Below are 22,379 nucleotides of genomic sequence, written 5' to 3'. Positions count from 1 at the left end.
TATTGGGTACTCAGTTGGTTAGAGCAACTTTTTGTCAAAAGGTACAAAGTTCAAACCTCCCTTTTACGTTCCAGAACTCAGATAATAACGGCAGATGAGACTTCCCCTCTATCAAGAAAAAGATTCGAACAGTAATAGTGGGTCGATCTGATTTAGTCCCTTTTATAAAACTAGTCGGATCGTTTCCGTTTCAGTTTTCGCATCCACTTTACTGCGGGCCCCAGGGAGTTAAGAGGCCAAGTAAGCTACTAGTCAGCTATTGTTAGTGTTTGAACTGTAGGCCATAGTAATGGCTTCTATTTCTACTTTTAAGAGTAGCAGCCTCGATTTCTGATAAATCTGGATTTGAAATCGAGCTTACTAAAGAAAAACAAAAACAACACGACTGACAAGAAATTAAAAAAAGAACGAGTAAAAAAGTTGGATCTCCGACAATAACCAAGGAAATTTGCAAACAACTTTAGAAGGACTCATCCTATTGCAAACAATTAGAAAAAGAAACGTAAATGTTGAGAATCTGGGTATCGATCCCGGTACCTCCCACATGTCAAGCGGGCGCTCTACTACTTGAGCTACTTCCCCAATCCATTTAATAATTATTTTATCACTGTTCCAGAAGATATTTGATGGGATTTTTACAAGTCATTGATATTTTTTTGAGCTTTGTAAACAAATAACGTTATCGTTTTGTTCCTAGGGGCAACATTATTAATCTCAAACTAAATCGATAGATTAAATTTTAATAATCTACAGAAACATGATAAGGTCAAAAGTGAAAGCAGTACAATATGAGAGAAGCGATGACGAAGTCGACACTCCGAGGTTCGCTTTCCTTACGCTCCATCCGTTCTTAGTAATGCTATAGTAACTGTTATTATAATCATTTGAATTTAAAGTTGCGTACCTTTTAGTCAATCCAAATCCGAATGGCGATCAAAATTCCACAAGTAATTATCTCCATAATTGTATTCGACTGTAATATTTTATAAATGAAAGCGAGACGATTGTATAGGTGGTTAATTATCGAGGGAAACAAAAGTGCAGTTGGAGAAAAACTCAGCTGTCACTATCCGCCTTTGTTTAATCAACTAATTTCTATAATGGCCTATAAGTGAGAGACGAGTTAATCGATTATTTATAGGTTTTAAATATCTTTGTTGTAAATATGAAATGTTTCAATTTGCGAAAATGCATGATAGGCAGGTGTGTTGAAATAAAATGGCAAAGGCAATTACCGGTCTGTAACGATAAGTTTGGGTTAAAAAGCCTATTTATTACTTCAACATAAGCCGAGCAGTTACATGTTCAAAAGACCGAAGAAATAACTGACTACATTCCGAATGCGCCTCTCGTTATATAATCATTAGTGGCACGCTTATTGTGATAAGTTCAATTGCACGTGCCCATGTGCGCCACTTCTATAGAGCCAGGTAATTTATGCCTGCATACTTCTAGCAGTATTTCGTCACGCGGTCCTTAGAAGCTAAGAGATCGCACCAATGCTTCGTAACACTTCGTTGAGCGGGTACTATCAGAGCACCAGCATATTAATTTCATAACAAATGATAATGAACCAATTACTAAACAGAAATGAAAGATTAGAACATAAAATCCACTGCTGCCTTACAAATAATATTTTAAAATCTTGTATCTTGCCGTGGCCTCTGTAGCGTAATGGATAACGCGTCGGCCTCCTAAATCATGGGTCATTACCTATGAACTGAGTATAGCCGAAGATTGCGGGTTCGAGTCCCGTCGGAGGTGAAAAGGTTGTTTACTTTTTTTACATGTCTAGGTTAGGCTGCCATATATGATAAAATGATTTTAAAAAATACTACTGTTTCAAAGCAGGAAGAAAACTATATCAGGGTAAAAAACACTATGGTAACATTGGAACTACGACTTCATATGGATTTAAGTACGTTTAGAGGTGGTTCGCAATGGACAGTTTCTGTTGGTGTAGGTGTAGCTTCTTACTTTTTTAAAAATTTTTAGGATAAGTTGCCCTATTTGATAGGATGATAAAGAACTATTATCTCAAAGCAGGAAGAAAACGATATCATAGTAGAGAAAACTGGGCTAAAATTGGAACCACGACTTCGTATGGATTAAGTACTTTAAAAGTGGTTGGCAATGGACGCTTTCTGTTTTCTGACTCCGGTCACACCTTCACATCCGAGTTAATCTTTTTAACTTTTCTCTTAGACTTAGGACTTATAAAGAAGTGGTCTGTAATCGCCCCTTGCTTATCTTTAACTGCTGGTTATGCACCTTCAGTATTTGGCAAGAGCCGCATACTGAATGTATCCCTAGTATTCCGCATTCATATATTCTGGAAAATGAAAAAAAGCAGCATCTTCAACAGTGCGCTAATGTTCTGCGGAAAGGTGTACTTGTTTGAAAGTACGCTATTTCTTTAAATCATATTTTTAGCTGCAGATCTTTTCAATCCTTTGATGTTCTTTTATATTTTATCTTAGCACAACCTCGGACAGAATGCCAGTTGTTCTCGCAATATTTACTTGCAGTAGCGAAAAAATTGTAGTTCAGCAATATTAGTGTACATTGTTCCCCTTCGTCCAAAGAAAATTCTGCTTTTGTTCATGAACATGTCAGGGCGGAGTTGAGCAACTAAGTCATTGTTCGTGCTGTTGTTTTTTACATGGATAGCCTCTTTGACCCTACGTGTGTACCAGCGAGGGTCACGATCAATAAACTAAACCTTGCTCCAAATAGGAATATGCCCCGTTTCGTTCGCGTGCTCCGAAACCGCTGAGGTCAGAGTACGAGCAAACGGTATGTCTCTGTCGTGTTCTTTTATCCTTTCTCGCATTGATCTCCCAGTTTTACCGATATACACTTTGCCGCATTCGCATGGGATCTTGTAAACGACACCGTCTTGTTTTGATGGTTCTAGGGCGTCTTTAGGTCGTACTAAGTGAGACCTAAGTGTTGTGTCCGACTTGAAAACGATTGATATGCCTTGATGTTGTAGGGAGCGGCAAAGAACCTCTGATACACCTTTTACGTAAGGGACAACGGCAGTAGATTAAAATTCCTACGCGGATTCTTTGTTGGCTGTTACCCTTGTTGTCTTTGCGGGTTTTCGTACAAATGAAGAAGGATAACCAAGTACTGATGACAAGTGTTTCTTTCCTCAGGCATAACTGACGGTTTTGTGGTGAAGTGTTTGCCTCGGTCGTATAGACACTCAACAATACCACGCTTTACTGACTGAGGGTGGTGTGAATCATAGGCTAGGTACTGAACAGTGTGGGTAGGCTTTCTGTAGACAGTGGTAGTGAGAAGACCATCTGAATTCCCTGTAATTGCTGCGTCGAGAAAAGTAATGGTGTTATCTTTCTCTCGATAACTGCTACACGTCATAAAGAACTTACCCTCCACTTAGAAACTCTGAATTACCTAAAAGATATTCAGAGACTGGTATTGTCTTTTCGCAACCTCAACTTATTTCATTTAAACCCGAAAAAAATATAGGCACTCTTTTGTTTAGAAGTTCACTACAAACTAACGACCAACCTGGCACTTTCCAATACCGTCGTGCACAATGTAAAACTTGTCCTTTCATTCACAACTTCTGAAATTAGGATGTCATTGATTTTGACAGATTGTGTACGTTAATAATTAGTTTTCTCCACTTTTCTTCTCGCCTGTGTTAATTAAGCACCTTGTTAGTGGAATCAAACACCTGCGGACTTTTTTGTGACTATTTACTTATGCAGGAAGAGAATATGAAGTACTTTATAATGGAATTTTACAGGATACAAGAAAAAAAAATTTTTAAAAGCATTTCTAGGTGAAGAAAAAAAGGAAGAGTTTTTCGGTCCTTGCGAGGGTTGAACTCACGACCTGAGCGGGTACTATTGCAGCACCAGCAGATTAATATCATAACAAATAATAATGAGCCAATTACTAACCAGAAATGACTGTTTAAAAAATAAAATCCACTACTGACTTTCAAATAATATTTTAAAATCTTTACTTCTGTTATTAAGTGGCCTCTGTAGCGTAATGGATAACGCGTCGGCCTCCTAAATCACGGGTGTCCACTTGTGAACAGAGCGTAGCCGAAGATTGCGGGTTCGAGTCCCGTCGGAGGTGCAGCTTCTTACTTTTTTTTAAAATTTTTAGGATACGTTGCCATATTTGATAGGATGATAAAGAACTATCATCTCAAAGCAGGAAGAAAACGATATCATAGTAGAGAAAACTGGGCTAAAATTGGAACCACGACTTCGTATGGATTGAGTACCTTAAAAAGTGGTTGGCAATGGACGCTTTCTGTTTTCTGGCTCCAGTCACACCTTCACATTCGAGTTAGTCTTTTTAACTTTTCTCTTAGACTTAGGAGTTATAAAGAAGTGGTCTGTAATCACCTCTTGCCTATCTTTATCTGCTGGTTATATACATTCATTTTATTGCGAAGGCCACATACTGAATACATTCCTAGTATCATGCATTCATATATTCTGGCAAATGAAAAAATAGGAGCATCTTCAATAGTGCGCTAATAATAATGTACTTGTTCTGCGGAAAGGTGTTTACTAGACACCGAGCTGTCCTAGTTCGCTTCAGGCAGACCAACTCCCATCCCAAAACCTCATAAAAAGAATCGAAAAACTTATCAGAGACTTGTAAGTAATAGTTGAATACTCCTCCATTTTTACTTGGAAAAAAATTTAAAAATTCAATGCAAATTTATTTCTCAACAATATAATGGAAGAAAAGAGGAGCATCTCTGACAGGACTCGAACCCGAAGGACTCTTCGGGTTTGCTTCAGCTGGAAACGTAGATTCAGGAAACTGATGTGATAAGTTTCACGATTCGAATGAAAACGATCCTCGCAGTTATGAATACTACTCAACTAGTAGCGAAAATAATGCCTGAAAAAATTCAAGCCCTTACGGGACTTAAACCCATGACCTCTGCAATACCGGAGCAGTGCTCTATCAACTGAGCTAACAAGCCAACTGGGAGGCTTATTTTCACTACTAGTTGAGTAGTTTGAATGCCCTCGAGCACAATACAAAACTTGTCCTTTCATTCATAACTTCTGCAATTAGGATTTCATTGATTTTGACAGGTTGTGTACGTACATAATTAGTTTTCTTCCACTTTTCTTCTCGCCTGTGTTAATTAAGTACCTTTTTAGAAGAATCAAACACCTGCGTTAGTGGTGTGGAGGTGCGAACTCCCATCCACCGGCTCCCCAGGTTGCAGATAGGGGAACAGCCTCTAGATATAGAGGTTAGCTGCGAATAACCAATAAGCGGTGCCGGACAAAATCACAGGTCGCCCTTTAGCAAGGTGAAACACATGTCAGCCACTCTACCCGTGATAAAGGTGAAAACATCGGGAGGCAGGATGTTGGATAGTAGATGAAGCAATGATCGAGATATTGAAAAGTTGGTTCAAGCTACTTGTGGCGAGGCAATTCACTACAACCAATGTTGATTGTTTCGGCTTAGCACAAACGCTCTGATACAGAGTATTGCTCACACTTGTATGGAGTAGCGACCACAAGTGTCAATCCAGCCTTTGAAAGTATGAAATGACACAAAACCCAAGACGTTCATCCCGCATCGCTCGTTGCGCGGTCAACCATGGAGCGCGTCCTGCAATGACGTTTCAGGTTGCAGTCGAAAAATCAACTGCTAAAACCAAAGCGATCCAAACAAAAAAAATCAATTCCAGACTGATGAAGGGAAAGAAAGACATCTTCATTGCGGCCTTCAATGTCCAAACACTCCAGAAAGAAGGAAAGATACCTGAACTAATCGCCTCAGCTGATTCTACAAAACATGACATCATCTGTATACAAGAACACAGATTTATACACGAGGAATTTGCAACAAAAGAACACATCTTTGGCAGCTGGAGACTTATCACCTGCTCTGCATGGAAGAAAAGTGTGAATGAGGCCACTGGAGGAACCAGAATGCTATTTAGCCCACAAGCCTACAATGCTCTTATCAGTGCTGAAATGATAACACTTAGAATTATGATAGCTACCTTCAATGGAAATCCTCAGACCACTATTATCTCCTGTTACAGCCCCACCAACGTAAGCGACGAAACAAAAGTCGAAACATTTTACGAGGACCTAATATCAGTCACCAGACAAGTTCCCAAACACAATATATTAATTATTGCAGGCGACTTAAATGCACATCTTGGGCAACTTGATGGCTTCAAATATGCATATCACACTCAAACCAACAGAAATGGCTCCAAGCTAAAAGACTACATCAATGACAACAATCTCTTATGTCTCAATACGAAATACCAGAAAAGAACAGGTCAGCTATGGATACACATATCACCAAATGGGAGCAAGGCACAGTTGGACTACGTGATCAACAATCGGAAGTGGAAAAACAGTGCAAAGAATTGTAGAGCATTTAACTCCTTTGTCAGCGTAGCATCAGACCATCGTGTCGTCTCCACCCAAATACGTCTGAGTCTTCGAGCAAACAAAAAGAAGAACAGCAACATTTCTCCATACGACTGGACACATCTAAAAGACAACTCTGAAATACGCAACACCTTCATTACCAGAGTAAAAAATAGATTTGCTGCTCTACAAGACACAACTCTGACAAAAAGTACTAACACAAGATACAACCTTTTTTAATTAGCATGCAAAGAAACATGATGCATGAAAAAACCAAAACGGGTTCCGCACAAACCGATCAACCTCAAGACAAATACTCACCATCAGACGTATCTTGGAAGGCATAAAATCTAAAAACCTTCCAGCTACTCTCCTTTTCATCGACTTTTCAAAAGCCTTTGATTCGATCCACCGCGGAAAGATGAAAGAGATCTTATCCGCCTATGGAATACCCAAGGAAACAGTAGATGCCATCATGATAATGTATCAGGACAATATCTATGGTTCGCTCCCCTGATGGAGACACAGACTTCTTCGATATCAGTGCTGGAGTCCTCCAAGGTAATACACTAGCCCCATACATATTCATTATATGTCTTGACTATGTACTGCGTAAAGCTCTAGACAAGAACAATGAACTTGGCTTTATCCTCGCAAAGCGGAAGAGCAAATGCTTCCCAACTATGAAAGTAACAGATACAGACTATGCTGACGACTTAGCAGTGCTGGCTGACGTCCTAAAAGATGCAACATTCCTGCTACACAGCTGTTACAATATGTACGTGATTACATGCGCCATCAATGTCTAACTAGACTGAGATCGAGTTACATCTGTATTGTCTTACAACGCTGTATGCTACTGAATGGTTAATAAAAACGGATCTTGAAACATGGTGGCAGCGAAATAGGATAACGAATCCTCCGCCTACCACTTACGGAGTCGAAAACAGTTGAAATCATCTTGGTGTAGTAATGTCCGACTCAGAAACGGCGCCTGAAGCGCCACCACCTGGCTCTTCGCAACAGACCCTAACACAACTGGGAGTTGTGCAACACCCGCCTTTTGGCGCGATGGCCGGGATAATGCCTCCTGGAAAACTAGTTACGACTGGGAATGTGGCGGACAACTGGAAAGTATGGAAACAAATGTGGGGCAACTACATGGTCATTGCTCAACTCGAGCTGAAACCGCCGGCGTACAAAGTCGCATTGTTTCTCCACTGTATCGGTGTTGATGCGTTAAAGATTTTTAACGGCTTCCAATTCGACACTCCAGACGATAGACATGATCTGGCAAAGATAATACAAAAGTTCGACGAATTCACCATCGGCGAACTGAACGAAACCTTTGAAAGGTACACTTTCAACTCCAGAACTCAACAGGAAAACGAAAGCATTGATGCTTATGTCACCGCCCTTCGCACACTAGCGAAAACATGCAATTTTTGTGACTGCATGCGTGATTCGATCATTCGCGACAGGATCGTCCTGGGGATTCAAGATCACCGCACTCGCAAACGGCTTCTACAAGAACGGAGTCTCACCCTGGCGAAGTGTATCGATCTTTGCAAGAGTTCTGAGGCAACAAATTTGCAATTAAAGACGAACTCGGGCGCCCAGAACGAAGATGTTCACGCTGTGCAAGATAAACACCCGCCTTCCAACCGCCGTGATGACAAGTCTAGGAAAAGCCGCGCGGGGAAGACGAAGACCTGTAAATTTTGTGGCAAAGCACATCCTTTCGAAAAAGGAAAGTGTCCAGCGTGGGGCGCGAAATGTACGAAGTGCGGTGGCAGAAATCACTTCGCAACAACCTGCACTACTCCGACCAGAAAAGTGTACAACTTGAGAGATGAATCCTCCGATGACAGCGACATGGAGTACATTACAAGCATTGTTGCACGACCGGACATGATACACGCTGTTACACAAGAACATGATTACCCAAGAGTAATCTACACTGAGATGCTTGTGGGCAAGGCAGAAGTGAAATTTCAAGTAGACAGCGGCGCCTCGGTGAATGTCATTTCCGTCGATCTTGTGGCTGATAAGAAGCTTGAGCCCACCACAAAGACACTACAAATGTGGAACGACACAACACTAAAGCCACTGGGTTCCTGTCGATTACTTCTCCACAATCCAAAGAATAAGAAGAAGTTCTCGGTGGAATTCCTTGTTGTTGATAGACAACTGACCCCACTCATTGGAGCAAAGGCAGCTCAACAGATGGGCCTAATTACTGTCAACACTCAAAACTTCACGATCGCAAAACCACCTGAACGATCAAGGGCAAAGGTTAAGAGCGTGCAGACGGCTGACGAAATAGTAGCGGCCTACCCAGAGGTGTTCCAAAGAGAGCTAGGAGCACTACCAGGAACAGTTCACCTTGAAGTCGAACAAGGCGCAACTCCCGTCGTCGCACCTCCACGCCGTGTCCCAACGTCACTCAAAGAGAAACTGAGGAAAGAACTGGATCGACTACAGCAATTGGAGGTCATAGCTCCAATCGATGAACCCACTCCATGGGTTAGCAGTCTTGCCGTGGCTGTGAAGAAATCTGGGGCGCTGAGAATCTGTATCGACCCCAGGCCACTTAACACCGCCCTGAAGAGAGAAAGATATCAACTTCCTGTACTTGAGGACATACTCCCGGAGCTCTCAAAAGCCAAAGTATTCTCGACAGTTGACCTCAAGTCGGGATACTGGCACTGTGTCCTTGCCCCTGAGTCCAGCGTACTCACGACCTTCGCAACACCCTACGGAAGGTACAGATGGATTCGTTTGCCCTTCGGTCTCTCCGCCTCGTCCGAGATTTTCCAGAAGCACTTAACTCACGCACTGGAAAGCTTATCTGGTATTCTGTGCATCGCGGACGACATCCTCATTTATGGCACTGGAGAGACCGACGAAGAAGCCACTGCAAACCACGACAGGAGTCTCCGAGATCTCCTACAAAGGTGCAAGAACCGCGGCATTGTCCTTAACCCAGACAAGATGAAGCTGAGGATGAGCGAGGTAAATTTCATGGGGCATCTCCTGACGAACAAGGGCCTGAAGCCTGATCCTGCCAAAGTAGAGGCGATCACAAAATTGCCGAAGCCACAAGATGTGGAGGGCGTTCAGCGCCTCAACGGATTTGTCAATTATCTAGCCAAGTTCCTTCCGAAACTGTCTGAAGTCATGGAACCGATTCGTCGCCTGACTCGGAAGGACGCTCCATGGAATTGGTCTTCGGAACAAGACCAGGCGTTTGAAAACGTGCAGAGGCTAGTAACAGAAGCGCCTGTTCTACGTTACTACGACCCTTCCCTAGATCTCACCATACAGTGTGATGCGAGCCAGAGTGGCCTTGGTGCAGCATTACTTCAGAACGGCAAGCCTATAGAGTACGCGAGTCGCTCCCTTACCGACACAGAAACCCGGTATGCTCAAATAGAGAAAGAGATGCTGGCGATTGTCTTCTCTCTTGAGCGTTTCAACCAGTATACATTTGGTCGACATGTACACATCGAAAGTGATCACAAGCCACTGGAGATGATTCTACAGAAACCACTCGCTCGAGCGCCTCGACGCCTCCAGATAATGATGATGAGGTTACAGAAATACGATTTCACCGTGCACTGTGAGCGTGGCGAGAACATGCATTTGGCTGACATGCTGTCAAGGGCTTACCTGCCCTACAACGGAAAAGAAGTAGATGACTTCGAATCAGTCAACATGGTCCGTTATCTACCCATATCTGACCAACGTTTAGACGAAATAAGAGCAGAGACTCGGAAGGACCAGTGTCTGCGAGAGCTGTCAGATACTATTCTCGTAGGATGGCCTGAGAAGAAGGAGCATGCTCCAGCACTGATACACCCTTACTTCAGTATGCGTGACGAACTGACCGTACAAGATGGGCTGATTTTCAAAGGAAATTCCGTTGTGATACCAAAGAGCCTTCGCGCAGATATGAAGCTGAAGATTCACTCGTCCCACCTTGGAATAGAGGCGTGTCTGAGGCGTGCCCGTGAATGTATCTACTGGCCAGGCATGTCTGCGGAAATGAAGCACCACATCTCCGCTTGTGAAATATGTAGAGAACTCGACAGCACCACGCACCCAAAGGAGACACTAATGTCCCACGAGGTCCCATCCCGTCCTTGGGAGAAGATCGCCACAGACATCTTTACTCTTGATGGCAAAGACTACCTGGTCACCATCGACTACTATAGCAATTTCTGGGAGGTGGACAGGTTGCCGAACACTAAAGCCAGCACCACCATTCTGAAGCTAAAGAGTCACTTTGCTCGCTACGGTATACCTGATCAAGTGATCAGTGACAATGGGCCACAGTTTACAAGTGACGAATTCGCTGAATTCTCCAGAAAATGGGATTTTGAGCACCTTACCAGTAGCCCTGGAAATAGCAAAGCCAATGGCAAGGCTGAGTCTGGGGTGAAGACAGTCAAGCGCATTCTGAAGAAATCAATCAGGGCTGGAACCGACCCATACCTCGCCGTACTCGACTATAGAAACACGCCGACACAAGGGACGACGACCAGCCCAGCACAACGCCTGATGAGCCGAAGGACCAAAACACTCCTTCCTACCACTCAAAGCCTACTACTACCCAGGACCATAAACCTGGAAGTGGAAAAGAAAGAGCTGCGACAGCGCCAGCAGGCCCAAGCAAAGTACTACAACCGGTCCGCAAAGGATTTACCCAGTTTGTCTGAAGGCGATGTTGTTAGAATGAAGCCATTCAAACTTGGAGATAAGTCTTGGCGCAAGGCCAAAGTCACTGCAAGACTCGACGAGCGATCATACACCGTTGAGATGGACAACGGAGCAGTCTACCGCAGAAACCGACAGCACCTGCGGAAAACGTCTGAACCACCAGTTGAACCCACCATCACAGCGCCAGAACCAGATATGGCCAGCGCAGATGAACAGGCGACCACAACCGCAGCGTCTACCCCTGACCAGAGCAATGCTCCTCACGAGCTACACCCTGAAGAGGTGACTGTCCCGGAACAATGTCGGAGGTCAGAGCGTGTCAGGAGGAGCCCAGCATACCTCAAGGACTATATCCGTGACTAGACTCGTGACTTTAAATCCTTCTTCGCGGTTATCATAGGGTTCAGTGTTCTCGTTTACCGATCCTCTCATGTCGAACTCACCAGCTGATAGATTTTGTCCTATGGCATTGATTCTGAACTGAACTGACATTGACACTTTTATTGGTTAATTTTCTTTTTTTTTTTCTTTCTTTCTTTTTCTCTTTTTCCAAGCTATTCTTCGCAAAAAAAAAAAAAAACAAAAAAACAAAAAAAAAGGGAGGATGTTACAATATGTACGTGATTACATGCGCCATCAATGTCTAACTAGACTGAGATCGAGTTACATCTGTATTGTCTTACAACGCTGTATGCTACTGAATGGTTAATAAAAACGGATCTTGAAACAACAGCATTGAAAGAACAGCAAAGGAGATAGGGCTCAACCTCAGTGCAGATAAAACAGAGTTCATCTGCTTCAATCAAGATGCGTCAGAAGGGATGAAGAGTCTCGATGGTGAGAAAAGAAAGCAAGTGGAAGATTTTAAACACCTGGGAAGCTACATCGCCTCTACTGAACATGATGTGAACATCAGACTAGGAAAAGCGTGGGATGCTCTAAATGAACTGGACAAGATATGGAAATCAAACCTTCCAGACAACCTGAAAAGAAACTTCTTTCGAGCAGCAGTGGAGACCGTCCTTTCATATGGTTCAGTCTCCTGGACCTTAACAACACATCTGGAAAAGAAAATCGACGGAGCATACACTAGAATGCTATGCATTGCCTGAAACAGATCGTGGATGGACTACCCCACAAACGAAGAGCTCTACGGCCACATCCCGCCAATTAGTAAATCGCTACAACAACAAAGGATGAGATTCGCTGGGCATTGTTGGCGCAGTAAAGGAGCAGGGGATGTATTACTCTGGAGGCCAACACATGGACATCAGCCGAGAGGACGCCCAAAAAAGACCTACACTGACCAATTGATGGATGACAGAGGAAGCAGACTTGAAGAACTACCAATTGCAATGAAAGACAGAGACAGGTGGAGGGAGGGTGTCATGGGATACCGAGAAAGCTCGACCTGATGATGATGACGACGATGAAACACCTGCGACCTTTTTTTGCAGGAAGAGAAAAGTACTGATGAAGTGCTTTGTAACGGAATTTGGAAGATGCTAGAAAAGAAAAAAATTTTTGAAAAAAAGGAAAAAGTTTTATGGTCTGTGTGAGGGTGTAACTCACGACCTTGGCGTTAATAGCATCACGCTCTACCGTCTAAGCTAATGGATCTAACAATTTAATCCAAAATTTTTTGTTGGCAGCGCTTTTGTGCTTAATTTACTACAATTGATTTTTTAAGTTAAAAAAGAGAGAGAAATGATGCTTGGCAACACGTATGAAAGGGCAAAGAAAAAAAATGCCTTCTGTCTAAGCCAATCAGCATTCAGTAATTTTTTTTTATGTAAGAAAAAAAGAAACATGGAAAATCCGGGAATGGATCCCGGTACCTCCCGTATGCTCAGCGGGCGCTCTACCACTTGTGATAATTCCCCAATCCCCTTAATATTTGTTTTATCGCTGTTCCAGAGCTTATTTCGTGGGCTCTTTACAAGTCATTGATTTTTTAGCTCTATAAACAAATAACGTTATTGTTTTGTTCCTAGGGGCAGCATTATTAAACTCAAACTAAATCGATAGATTAAAATTTAATAATCTACAGAAACATGATATGGTCAAAAGTGAAAGCAGTACAATATGAAAAAAAAAATAATGACGAAGTCGAGACTCCGTTGCACCAGCAAGTCTAATGGTGAATATAAGTTGTTTGAAGACACCTTGATCCTGTCTTCCTTAGCATTTTAGACGGGTGAAAAATGTTCGTAACTTTACTGAAAAATTTCCACAACAATTAAAAATGAGTCTTTCAGGGGTTCGCCTTCCTAACGCTCCCATCCGTTCTTAGAAATGCTACAGTAACTGTTGTTCGTACTGTCTTTGTTGTATATACGAAACTTTTCAATTTACGAAAATGCATGATAGGCAGGTGTGTTGAAATAAAATGGCAAAGGCAATTTCTGGCCCTCAGAAGCTAAGAGATCGCACCAATGTTTTGTAATAGTTCGTTGAGCGGGTACTATTACAGCACCAGCAGATTAATATCATAACAAATGATTATAACAAATGATAACGAGCCGATTACTAACCAGAAATAACTTTTCCGAAAATAAAATGCACTACTGGCTTTCAAATAATATTTTGAAATCTAAAGCTATTCAGTGGCCTCTGTAGCGTAATGGATAACGCGTCGGCCTCCTAAATCACGGGTATCTACCTGAGAACGGAGTGAAGCCGAAGATTGCGGGTTCGAGTCCCGTCGGAGGTGAAAGATCTCTAACTTTCTTTTAAACGTTTAGTTTAAGCTGCCATATATGATAAAATGATAAAAAAAACTACCGCTTCAAAGCAGGAAGAAAACTATATCAAGGTAAATTAGTTATCAGTAAGTGGTTATGCACCTTCAGTGTTTGGCAAGAGCCGCATACTGAATGCATTCCTAATATCACGCATTCATATATTCTGGCAAATGAAAAAAATAGTAGCATCTTCAACAATGCGCTAATGTTCGGAAAGGTGTTTACTAGACACCGAGCTGTCCGAGTACGCTTCAGGCAGACCAACTCCCATCCCAAAACCTCATTAAAAGAATTGAGAAAATTATCAGAAACTTAAAATAGTTAATAGTTAAATGCTCCTCCATTTTTAATTGAGACGAAATTTTAAAAGTTCCATGCAGATTTATTCCTAAGCCATATTATGGGAAAAAGAGAAGCATCTCTGACAGGTCTCGAACTCTCACTCCTCGACTTTGCTTCAGCTGAGGACGCAGCTTCGGGTAACGTGATTTAGATGCCTGAATTCACGAGTATTTATCGAGCAGCGGTGAAAAGAGAGTTAGTGCAGGTTTATAGCGGAGTCAGAATTACTTTTTGAAAGTACGCTATTTCCCTAAATCATAATCATAGCCGCAGATCTTTTCAATCATTATTTGTTCTCTTATTCTCCTCTTAACACAACAATAGATAGAATAATGCGATTTTGCATCTCGCCGAATCAACCAAGGACACATTAAGAGCTCGTATATCTTTTATTAAAAGCATTATGACTTTTAAGAATATACTGATCCACAGTACGATTTTACGTCTCGCTGATTCAACCAAGGAAGCTTTTGTTTCGCTTCATCTCACCGAACCCGCGAGTTGTAATATAAAAGACAGCTATTTAAAACGCTAAAGCCTGAAAAGGACGTTTGCGCCTGACTTTCTGCAAAGGAAATTTACATGCTGACATTTCGCTGAAAATGTTAAAATCTAAGGACATGTCACATCATTGCAAACCCCTCAAGTACCCTAGGAGTAAAAACATCATGACTTTTAAGAATACACTCATCCATAGTAAGATTTTGCGTCTCGCTGACTCCAACCAAGGATGCATTAAGAGCTCGCAAATCTTTCATCATCCAAAACCCTTGCGTGAAAGTTGAACTTTCCCCTTCTGAAACCCAACTTAATTTTGGTCCATTCTTCTTTAATTTAGAGGTCACCTTCAAATTTGCTGCCTCACTAGTTATGAACAATTAATGCTGTCGTCGCATTCGAGCTGGTTTACTACCAGTCAGGGTTCCCTTTGGCGCATTTGCAATAACTATTGACTGACTGGTGATAGTTTTTATAATTTTAACGCTTTGAAGAAGACAGAAGTTCACGGTCTCACTTCGGCTCAAGTCTTCTTTTGACGCTGCTTTGAATGGAAAAGCTATCTAAAGCTTCTGATTTACGTATTCAGAAAATTATGTTTGTTTCTATCAGAGAAGTCAATCTATCAGCAATTGAAGCTGATCTCTGCGGTTTTGAGGAGAGCTAGTAGAACATCAACCCAGCGACTTGCAAATCCTTTATTTCTTTGAATTTAAATTTATTCATTTGGATAATTATCAAATTTCGTTGTTTCGAAAAAACTCTTCTTGCAAAAACGTACCATTTGTTGGAAAAGAAAAATCACTGGAACAAATCCCAAATCAAAAGTGATACATGTAACTAGAAACTATTTAACTACGAAACTACGGAACTACGAATGGACACAAACATGCCAGTATAGTTTTTCCTTTGGATCCACAAGAGGAGATGAAATGTTTTGTTTTGAGTGCCTTTTTAATACGTCCCCCCCCCAGCATTATGTTATTGATTTAAACTTATTTTGGGCTATCGAGAGGCCAGGATCCAAGTGTCACAAGCAGTGATCGATTATTGGTTGACTGTAAGTACTAATCATTGAACGCCCAGAAAAGAACGCTCCGGTCACTGACACAGAAATACCCACAACAAGAACAACTGCGTCTAATATAATGTTACCCCATGTCATGTCATGGCAGTACATCTTTAGGTGAAACAAAGGTGGGAATATGAACTCCAAACTGATGCCAGCGATACTGCCGACAAATGCTAATAAATAGGTGTAGGCAGGAAAAGTAGCAGCGAAAATTACACTCGTAGATACCATTGACAAACGAAGGAAGATAACGGATGGTTTCAAAATGGATTTATCGAGATCCTCTGGTAAACATGGAAGGTTAGATTTTTCAACGATGTTAAATAGAGTAAACATTGGTAATGTATAGGACGTGAAAGACAACACAGCTGCCATTACATTTACCGCTCGACGGAATGAACCTTCTGGTAGGTTGTTTGTTATGACTTCAGCTGTGTTGGGATGAAATGAGATGTAAGCAACTACTCCAATGATAACATTGAGCAATGTCATTACTCCGTAAGCAACGTTCATCAACAAATTGAATTTGTCTTTGTAGCGCATGCTGCCTTCGATGAGTGATACAAAGGGCTGCGACAGATAACTCGCTACAAGGATTCCTAAAGCTGAAGGAAATGTACTGGCGTCAAAATGTGTTAAAGAATTTAGCTCCCATTTGTGAAACCGAAATAAGCTGTACGCAAACACTGTAATGAAGATAATTTTGGCAGAAAGTACCGTCAAGATGCTGGTCCATGCCACTTGGGAAAGGTTTTTGAGAAAAACATTTGGAACGAAAATTATACCGCCAATGAGTGTCCAGAGCCAGCAAGGAACAGCAACATGGAGAAACGATTTGGCCAATAATCGTCCAACTAATAGAGGGTAAAATGAAGCTACAAACAGCAACTCTATAAACTGAGTAGCAAGGACAAGATGACCTCCTAAGTTCGGCAAAAAAGCGTCGCCGACATCTGCGTAGGAATTACGAACCCTTTTTCGTTTACCGCTCTTTAGATCCATTTTATAGAGGCACCGAACAATTGTTTTTCCGGTGTAATTAGAGGTAGCGGCGACTAACAAAAGAGTAAGTATTGCTAAGTAGCCACCATTTCTAACGGCGTAAGGTATGACCAAGATTGGTAAACCTTGAATCGTGTTGCAAATGTTCCAAAAAGTTGCAAATGACGAGACAAGTTTGTCTTCACCCGGTTGGGTGTCTGGTTTGGTGTCTGGAGAGTCTGGAAAGTCTGCACTTTTCTCTAACGTAATTTCCGTTTCCTTGCTGTTTTCTTTCATTTTCTTTTCACCTTGTAACAGCCACCACTGCACCCGAGCACCTTGTAATACCAGTTACTTGTTTACCACGTGTCTCCTAAGCAAGTGGATCGATTTGAAAATTTCAAATAGAAGTTAATTTCATTCAAGAGCTTCTTTGTGGAGGAATTGAGCTCCCACCTGTGCGAATTGTTGACTTTAAAAATAAATATCTCCCGTCCAGAAGAGTATCTTAATAGAAGTTGCTGACCTGGGTGTAAATCTATAGTTTCAAAATCTTGATGAGATGAACAAGTGATGTGGTTTTCCTTTCAAAGCCCTGCTCACGGATACCGCATCTCGCTTAATTTCTGTGTGGCGTGAGATGCGATAATTTCTTCAACAACTAATGGTTTGTTTAGATAGCTGTCTTGTTTGTCTTCAAAGATCACGGGATACCATTTTTCAGATAAACAATTTGAAAAACATCTCCCGTCAAGTAAATCCTTAGTCCGCCATGGTTACTGAGATGCCTGGTCATGCACTTCTATCCTTCTCATTAAACTCTGTAGAAATAAACTAAAATTAAACTGAGCCTTGTACTTGGCTCAGGCAATCGTTGTACGAACGTGATTCAAAGCGCTATTGAATCTAAGAGCAGGTTATGAAAATGATTTAATGAAAAACAACAGGTGTAGGTCTCATGGATCATTTGTTCCAAATTCGATCAGTTACAAACTCCGAAGAGCCGCTGAGCTAAAAGATTACAGGCTCAGAATAGTCGATAAACAGAGACCCTCCAGCAAATGGGTTTTGCTCGAAGTGGAGGAGTTCTTGGGTTGTTTAAGAGATTAATATTTGTTATCATAATGTTGTGTGGACAGCATAGACAATGCTATGTTGGTGAAATGTTTGATGAAAAGTTCGAAATATTATCAGCCGAACTCCATAAGAAGCTAGTTACCACTTTGGCATGAGAAAATCTGAAAAAAGAGATTTTCAGTTCCTCAAGGCAACTGTATTGCAAACAGCTCACAACTTATAAGATTGTTGAAAGCAAAAGTTATGCCTGTTTATGGTATATACTGAGCTACAAGGCGTTTAAAAAGATGGAGAAGACTTTGAATTCTCGGTAGTCAGTAATTTCAGCATAACACACTACTGACCCCCGCTGCCATCAGTAACCCGCTATTACCATTCACTCAGGCTTTAGAACCAGCAAGTGACAAGATCAGACGGTAACGGTATCAGTACATGACAATAAAAAGATCAGGTCATTGGTGTTTCCAGTTGTACACCAATAGGATGAACTAAAGGAAAGGAATATAATTAAAGTCAAAAACACTTTACAGAGCTTTTACGCGGAGTTTCAAATTCGAATTTATTATCATCGAATTTCACTTTTTATCTTTTTACTCAAATTAAACCCTGGTTTCCTTGTATCCTCCTTTTTCTGTCTATTCACCACTTGAAGGGGGCTAAGAAGTGAGCATCGCAATCATGGAGATGTCAATCCTACAATTCCAGTGAAAGTGATACACCTTGTTAAATGGGCGTTACCCTTTCCACCATGAGTTTTCTTGACTAGATCATAGAGTCCTAAGAATACTACACGTCTAAGTATTCTTGACAACAGAACACTTTTCATGATAGGGTAGTCAATTTGACAAGCTTTATTTAAAACAAAGAACCCGTTTTCTTGGCGTTTAGATGTAAAATGTCTCCCATTCCAGACAGCGAGAAACAATATTCAAGGGCGTTTCGGAAAAAAAACTCAATCTTCGACGGCTCTCATGCTTTTATTGCAAAACTAGAATTTTTTTTATAATGATACTTGTACTTGGCTCTGTTTTAATATCGTCGTTGGGAACTGTAGAACTGAGAATTTCAAGTCATGTGTTTATAAAGATAATGAGCGTAGAATTAACAGGTACCTGAGTGATATGCTGTAATTTGATTGGCTAGTTTAATAAACCAACACAGCTCATCACAGGCGACGCTCACAGGGAAAAACCACCGAATCACCTGTTCTGTCTGCGACGCGTGGGTGGAAGACAAGAGAAGTGGTTTGACGGGTATTTTTGTTTGCGTTTTAGGGCGACTCTCCTAACTTTAGGAGGTCGACCTTGGGAAAAGAAGAATGTTTTAGCCCATTCGGGGGTTCTACCACCCTAAGAGCAAGAAGAACGGACAGATGCACGAGAAGACGCGCTACCTTACGAAGCCCGCCTGGCAAGAACATCCTAAAGAAGAACAGCTTGAATATAAACTCTCTTTGCTACTATGACACTTCCTGTGCGAGCGACACGAGAGGTTAGGAGTCTACGATATGTCTCTTTGCTATAGATTCAAGCAGTTTTGGTTACTTTTATTCAACGGTTTGTGGGTTCAGAAAGAAGAGAAGTTGAACTCTTGCAAATCGCAGAAAACAAAAAATGATATCAGCGACCGACAAGTGGAGCTGAAAGGTGCAAGGAGGGAATATCTGGGCGCGGAACGAAAAACTGACGATGTGATTGATTGTCAGCTTGTTTCTCATGGAGTTAAATTCTCCAATAAAGAAGAAATGGAAGGTTTCGATTCTAAGATGGACGAAATGCATGATATATTCCTTAAGGAACTTTCGGAAATAAAGCGACAACACGAACGACTACAAATTGGTAGGGTTATTCTCAGCAGACGTGTGTCAGAATTAGAACAAATCCTGCAAACAGACATTAAAAGCTTTACAAGCTCCGATATAAAATCGTTTATGGAAGATTCGTCATTATCTAGTGAAGAGCTACAGCTTTTGGCCGAGATGGATGAAATACTAGAAATGCTTGAAAAAGAACGGCAAGAACTTCTATCGCTTGAAAAATATTTAGACATTGAACTGCGTGAAAGAACGTACTATCCAGAACCTGTAATGCATCGCCACAGAAGGCTGGAAGATGACTTTTCAAGGCAGATGAAACTAGACGGTGGTTTGAAATACGAGAGCTTTGACAAAACCGTTCAGTTCATAACTTATGGTTCGCTTCCACCGCCCCTGTCGCTAGGTGATCTGTTGGATGTGCCGGATAGATAATACAAACGGACAGAGCCAGCACCGTGTTTACGGATTGGCCGAGATAAATGTTTGCTTAGCGCAGGTGCTAGTAAACAAGTTCCTCACTAGGGTTTTATCGGTCGTCGGGTTCAATAAAGAATTCTAAATCGTTCTCGTCTGATGAACTTTGGTTAGGGATAAAGTATTACTACAATAAAATATAATACTATAATTTTTACTATTTACTTTAATAAAAATAGAACGATGCTTTGCGTAAGGAAAAGTAGTTACAGATACAGCTAAGTCAAATTCCAAGTATTTATACTGAAGGTCCTGGGTTAGATGACATGAACTGATTACGTATGCCGTGATATTCAGTTTGTTAATAACCGATCCTATCTCTGCTATCTTATTTTTTTTCATCGGAGAAACGGAGAAACATAGTTAGTATTCTCAGCCTGAAATGATATTGATTGAGGGATAGCTCAGTGTAATACCAACTGAGTTGCAAGCTAATATCCTGGGTAGTTTATAACGGTATGGGAGCAATGCGCAAGCCAGAATTTAAAACATTATCGAAGAGCTTCAAATTAGGGCCTCAATTAGCGGAAATACTGAACAAAAAAAAATAAAATAAAAGAAAAACTGCTAGAAGTGGGCTTCTGCCTTTTATACCCCGCTCACTGTTTTGAATGTAAATTTATTCATGTAAGCTGCTCTAGTATATTTTCATCTCAAGAATTGTAAACAAATTCAAATGGAATACAAATGAAGCAAAAAAACAACAAAAAAATTAAATTAATTGAAAATTAAAAATAGAAATGCGAGGGAACTCTACCGCCTATTCCGACACAAGGCCTGTACGAACTTGTTGAGTCTGTATAAATTCACATTCCTCGAAAGTTTGCAATGGCATCTCTGTAAGAAGTTTGCCGAATGAGAACCGTGTCTGTGGCATACTATCCAAGGCGTTTACTGTAACTCAGTCAATGGAGCTTTCGGCAGCACAAAAGACAAGCTGATATTCTTGAAAAGTCTTAACTTCACTTGCTGAAGCCGCAGTTCTTGTTATCCCTATGTTGGTGACATCAAAAGACCTCAAAACACAACTTGCCTACGTTCGCGAATATCTATCTTTTTGCGCAAACACTCTTCAACGCCCCATGAGTTTCGAAAATGGTTCCCTTCCCTAGAGATTGCTTTCATGGTCTTTTATGTTCTTCAATCAACCATGTGAACCGCGATTTAATATGTAAATTAAATATTGTCATTTCGGGTTTTTTTTCCTGATTTAGTTTCCACTGGAATATTTTTTTGGTATCACCTTCCTTTTTAACGTATTTCACATCATATCTATCTAATTTCCATTCTTTTTTTTATCTATTATCTATCCTATTGCAACATTGTTTGGATCATTTATCTTACAACTGAAGATGGTAGGTAATTATCATCACAGTTCAACATGTCAGTATGATTGTAATGTGGTTTGTGCAATCTCTTTTGTGACGAAATACTGTTGAAAGTATGCAGGCTCTATATACAAGCTACGAACATACACTTGTACTCATGAACTAATCCCAATGAGCGCGCTAGTCATTATCTAACAATAATATGTCAATGTCAATGTAACTGGATTGTTTCAGAAATAAGACAGCATGTTGAAAAGCGTTTTGCTTCCGAATTTCTATTATGTCGGAGGCGGGCTTTTGTACGATATAATAATTACACAAATTTACCCATTTCATACTATAAGCGCGTTGGTGGTATAGTGGTGAGCATAGCTGCCTTCCAAGCAGTTGACCCGGGTTCGATTCCCGGCCAACGCATGGTTCATTTTGCTCAAAGCATTAGTCATCCTTTTTTTCCCCCCATATAGTTTTTACACAAATATAATTTACACAATTATCTCGTATTGTCAACTTTTCATGGTTAATAAGAAGAATTTTTCAGCACTTAACTGGGTTTCGCGTTTGGATACCTGTGCGGTCCGTGGGCACTAGGTTAAAATTTTGCGAAGAACACAGCTTAAAAAAAAGCAGCATTTACAGCATCTTTTTCTGGAATTGAGCAAAAATCCCTCTCATCGTACGTATTAAAACTTTGACGTAAAGACGTAAGACTTTGTGTAAAAAGTAAAAATTAAACCCGCTGCGAGCAGGATTCGAACCTGCGCGGGAAGATCCCATTGGATTTCGAGTCCAACGCCTTAACCACTCGGCCATCGCAGCAACATAGCTCGTCTTTAGCGAAATTACATTAAATGAAATAAAAATTTGTATCACGATGTACCAGGACCTCCTTCCGCCCCGTCCCCTATA

The 22,379-nt window shown here is 41.1% G+C and overlaps 3 protein-coding genes, 5 non-coding genes and 1 pseudogene across 8 annotated transcripts; 6 read left to right on the top strand and 3 right to left on the bottom strand.

Moving 5' to 3' along the window:
- The first annotated feature begins 1,660 nt into the window (after positions 1–1,660).
- On the top strand, positions 1,661–1,764 carry Trnar-ccu (transfer RNA arginine (anticodon CCU)). The gene is made up of 2 exons: positions 1,661–1,697; positions 1,729–1,764. It is a non-coding gene; the product is annotated as a tRNA-Arg (tRNA).
- A 754-nt stretch (positions 1,765–2,518) lies between these two features.
- LOC149035368 (uncharacterized) lies at positions 2,519–3,462 on the bottom strand (annotated as a pseudogene).
- A 556-nt stretch (positions 3,463–4,018) lies between these two features.
- On the top strand, positions 4,019–4,122 carry Trnar-ccu (transfer RNA arginine (anticodon CCU)). Its single transcript has 2 exons — positions 4,019–4,055; positions 4,087–4,122. It is a non-coding gene; the product is annotated as a tRNA-Arg (tRNA).
- A 1,520-nt stretch (positions 4,123–5,642) lies between these two features.
- LOC149035367 (protein CFDP2-like) lies at positions 5,643–6,656 on the top strand. The gene has a single exon (XM_089191266.1). The coding sequence runs from the start codon at positions 5,643–5,645 to the stop codon at positions 6,654–6,656; it is 1,014 nt and encodes a 337-aa protein (XP_089047392.1).
- A 7,091-nt stretch (positions 6,657–13,747) lies between these two features.
- On the top strand, positions 13,748–13,851 carry Trnar-ccu (transfer RNA arginine (anticodon CCU)). Its single transcript has 2 exons — positions 13,748–13,784; positions 13,816–13,851. It is a non-coding gene; the product is annotated as a tRNA-Arg (tRNA).
- A 743-nt stretch (positions 13,852–14,594) lies between these two features.
- On the bottom strand, positions 14,595–17,675 carry LOC113668721 (vesicular inhibitory amino acid transporter). The gene has a single exon (XM_027184674.2). It carries the CDS (start codon positions 17,070–17,072, stop codon positions 15,753–15,755), a length of 1,320 nt encoding a protein of 439 aa, XP_027040475.2. The 5' UTR covers positions 17,073–17,675; the 3' UTR covers positions 14,595–15,752.
- A 1,376-nt stretch (positions 17,676–19,051) lies between these two features.
- LOC113668700 (uncharacterized) lies at positions 19,052–20,293 on the top strand. Its single transcript, XM_027184648.2, has one exon. The coding sequence runs from the start codon at positions 19,360–19,362 to the stop codon at positions 20,098–20,100; it is 741 nt and encodes a 246-aa protein (XP_027040449.2). The 5' UTR covers positions 19,052–19,359; the 3' UTR covers positions 20,101–20,293.
- A 1,522-nt stretch (positions 20,294–21,815) lies between these two features.
- Positions 21,816–21,887, top strand: Trnag-ucc (transfer RNA glycine (anticodon UCC)). Its single transcript has one exon. It is a non-coding gene; the product is annotated as a tRNA-Gly (tRNA).
- A 320-nt stretch (positions 21,888–22,207) lies between these two features.
- Trnas-cga (transfer RNA serine (anticodon CGA)) lies at positions 22,208–22,289 on the bottom strand. Its single transcript has one exon. It is a non-coding gene; the product is annotated as a tRNA-Ser (tRNA).
- Between the last annotated feature and the right edge of the window lie 90 nt (positions 22,290–22,379).

The sequence above is a fragment of the Pocillopora damicornis genome, chromosome 13 (assembly GCF_964200805.1).
Source record: "Pocillopora damicornis chromosome 13, jaPocDami1.2, whole genome shotgun sequence".
Taxonomy (NCBI): domain Eukaryota; kingdom Metazoa; phylum Cnidaria; class Anthozoa; order Scleractinia; family Pocilloporidae; genus Pocillopora; species Pocillopora damicornis.
The sequence above is the reverse complement of the archived record's forward strand: the minus strand, read 5'-3'. Positions and strand labels throughout refer to the sequence as shown.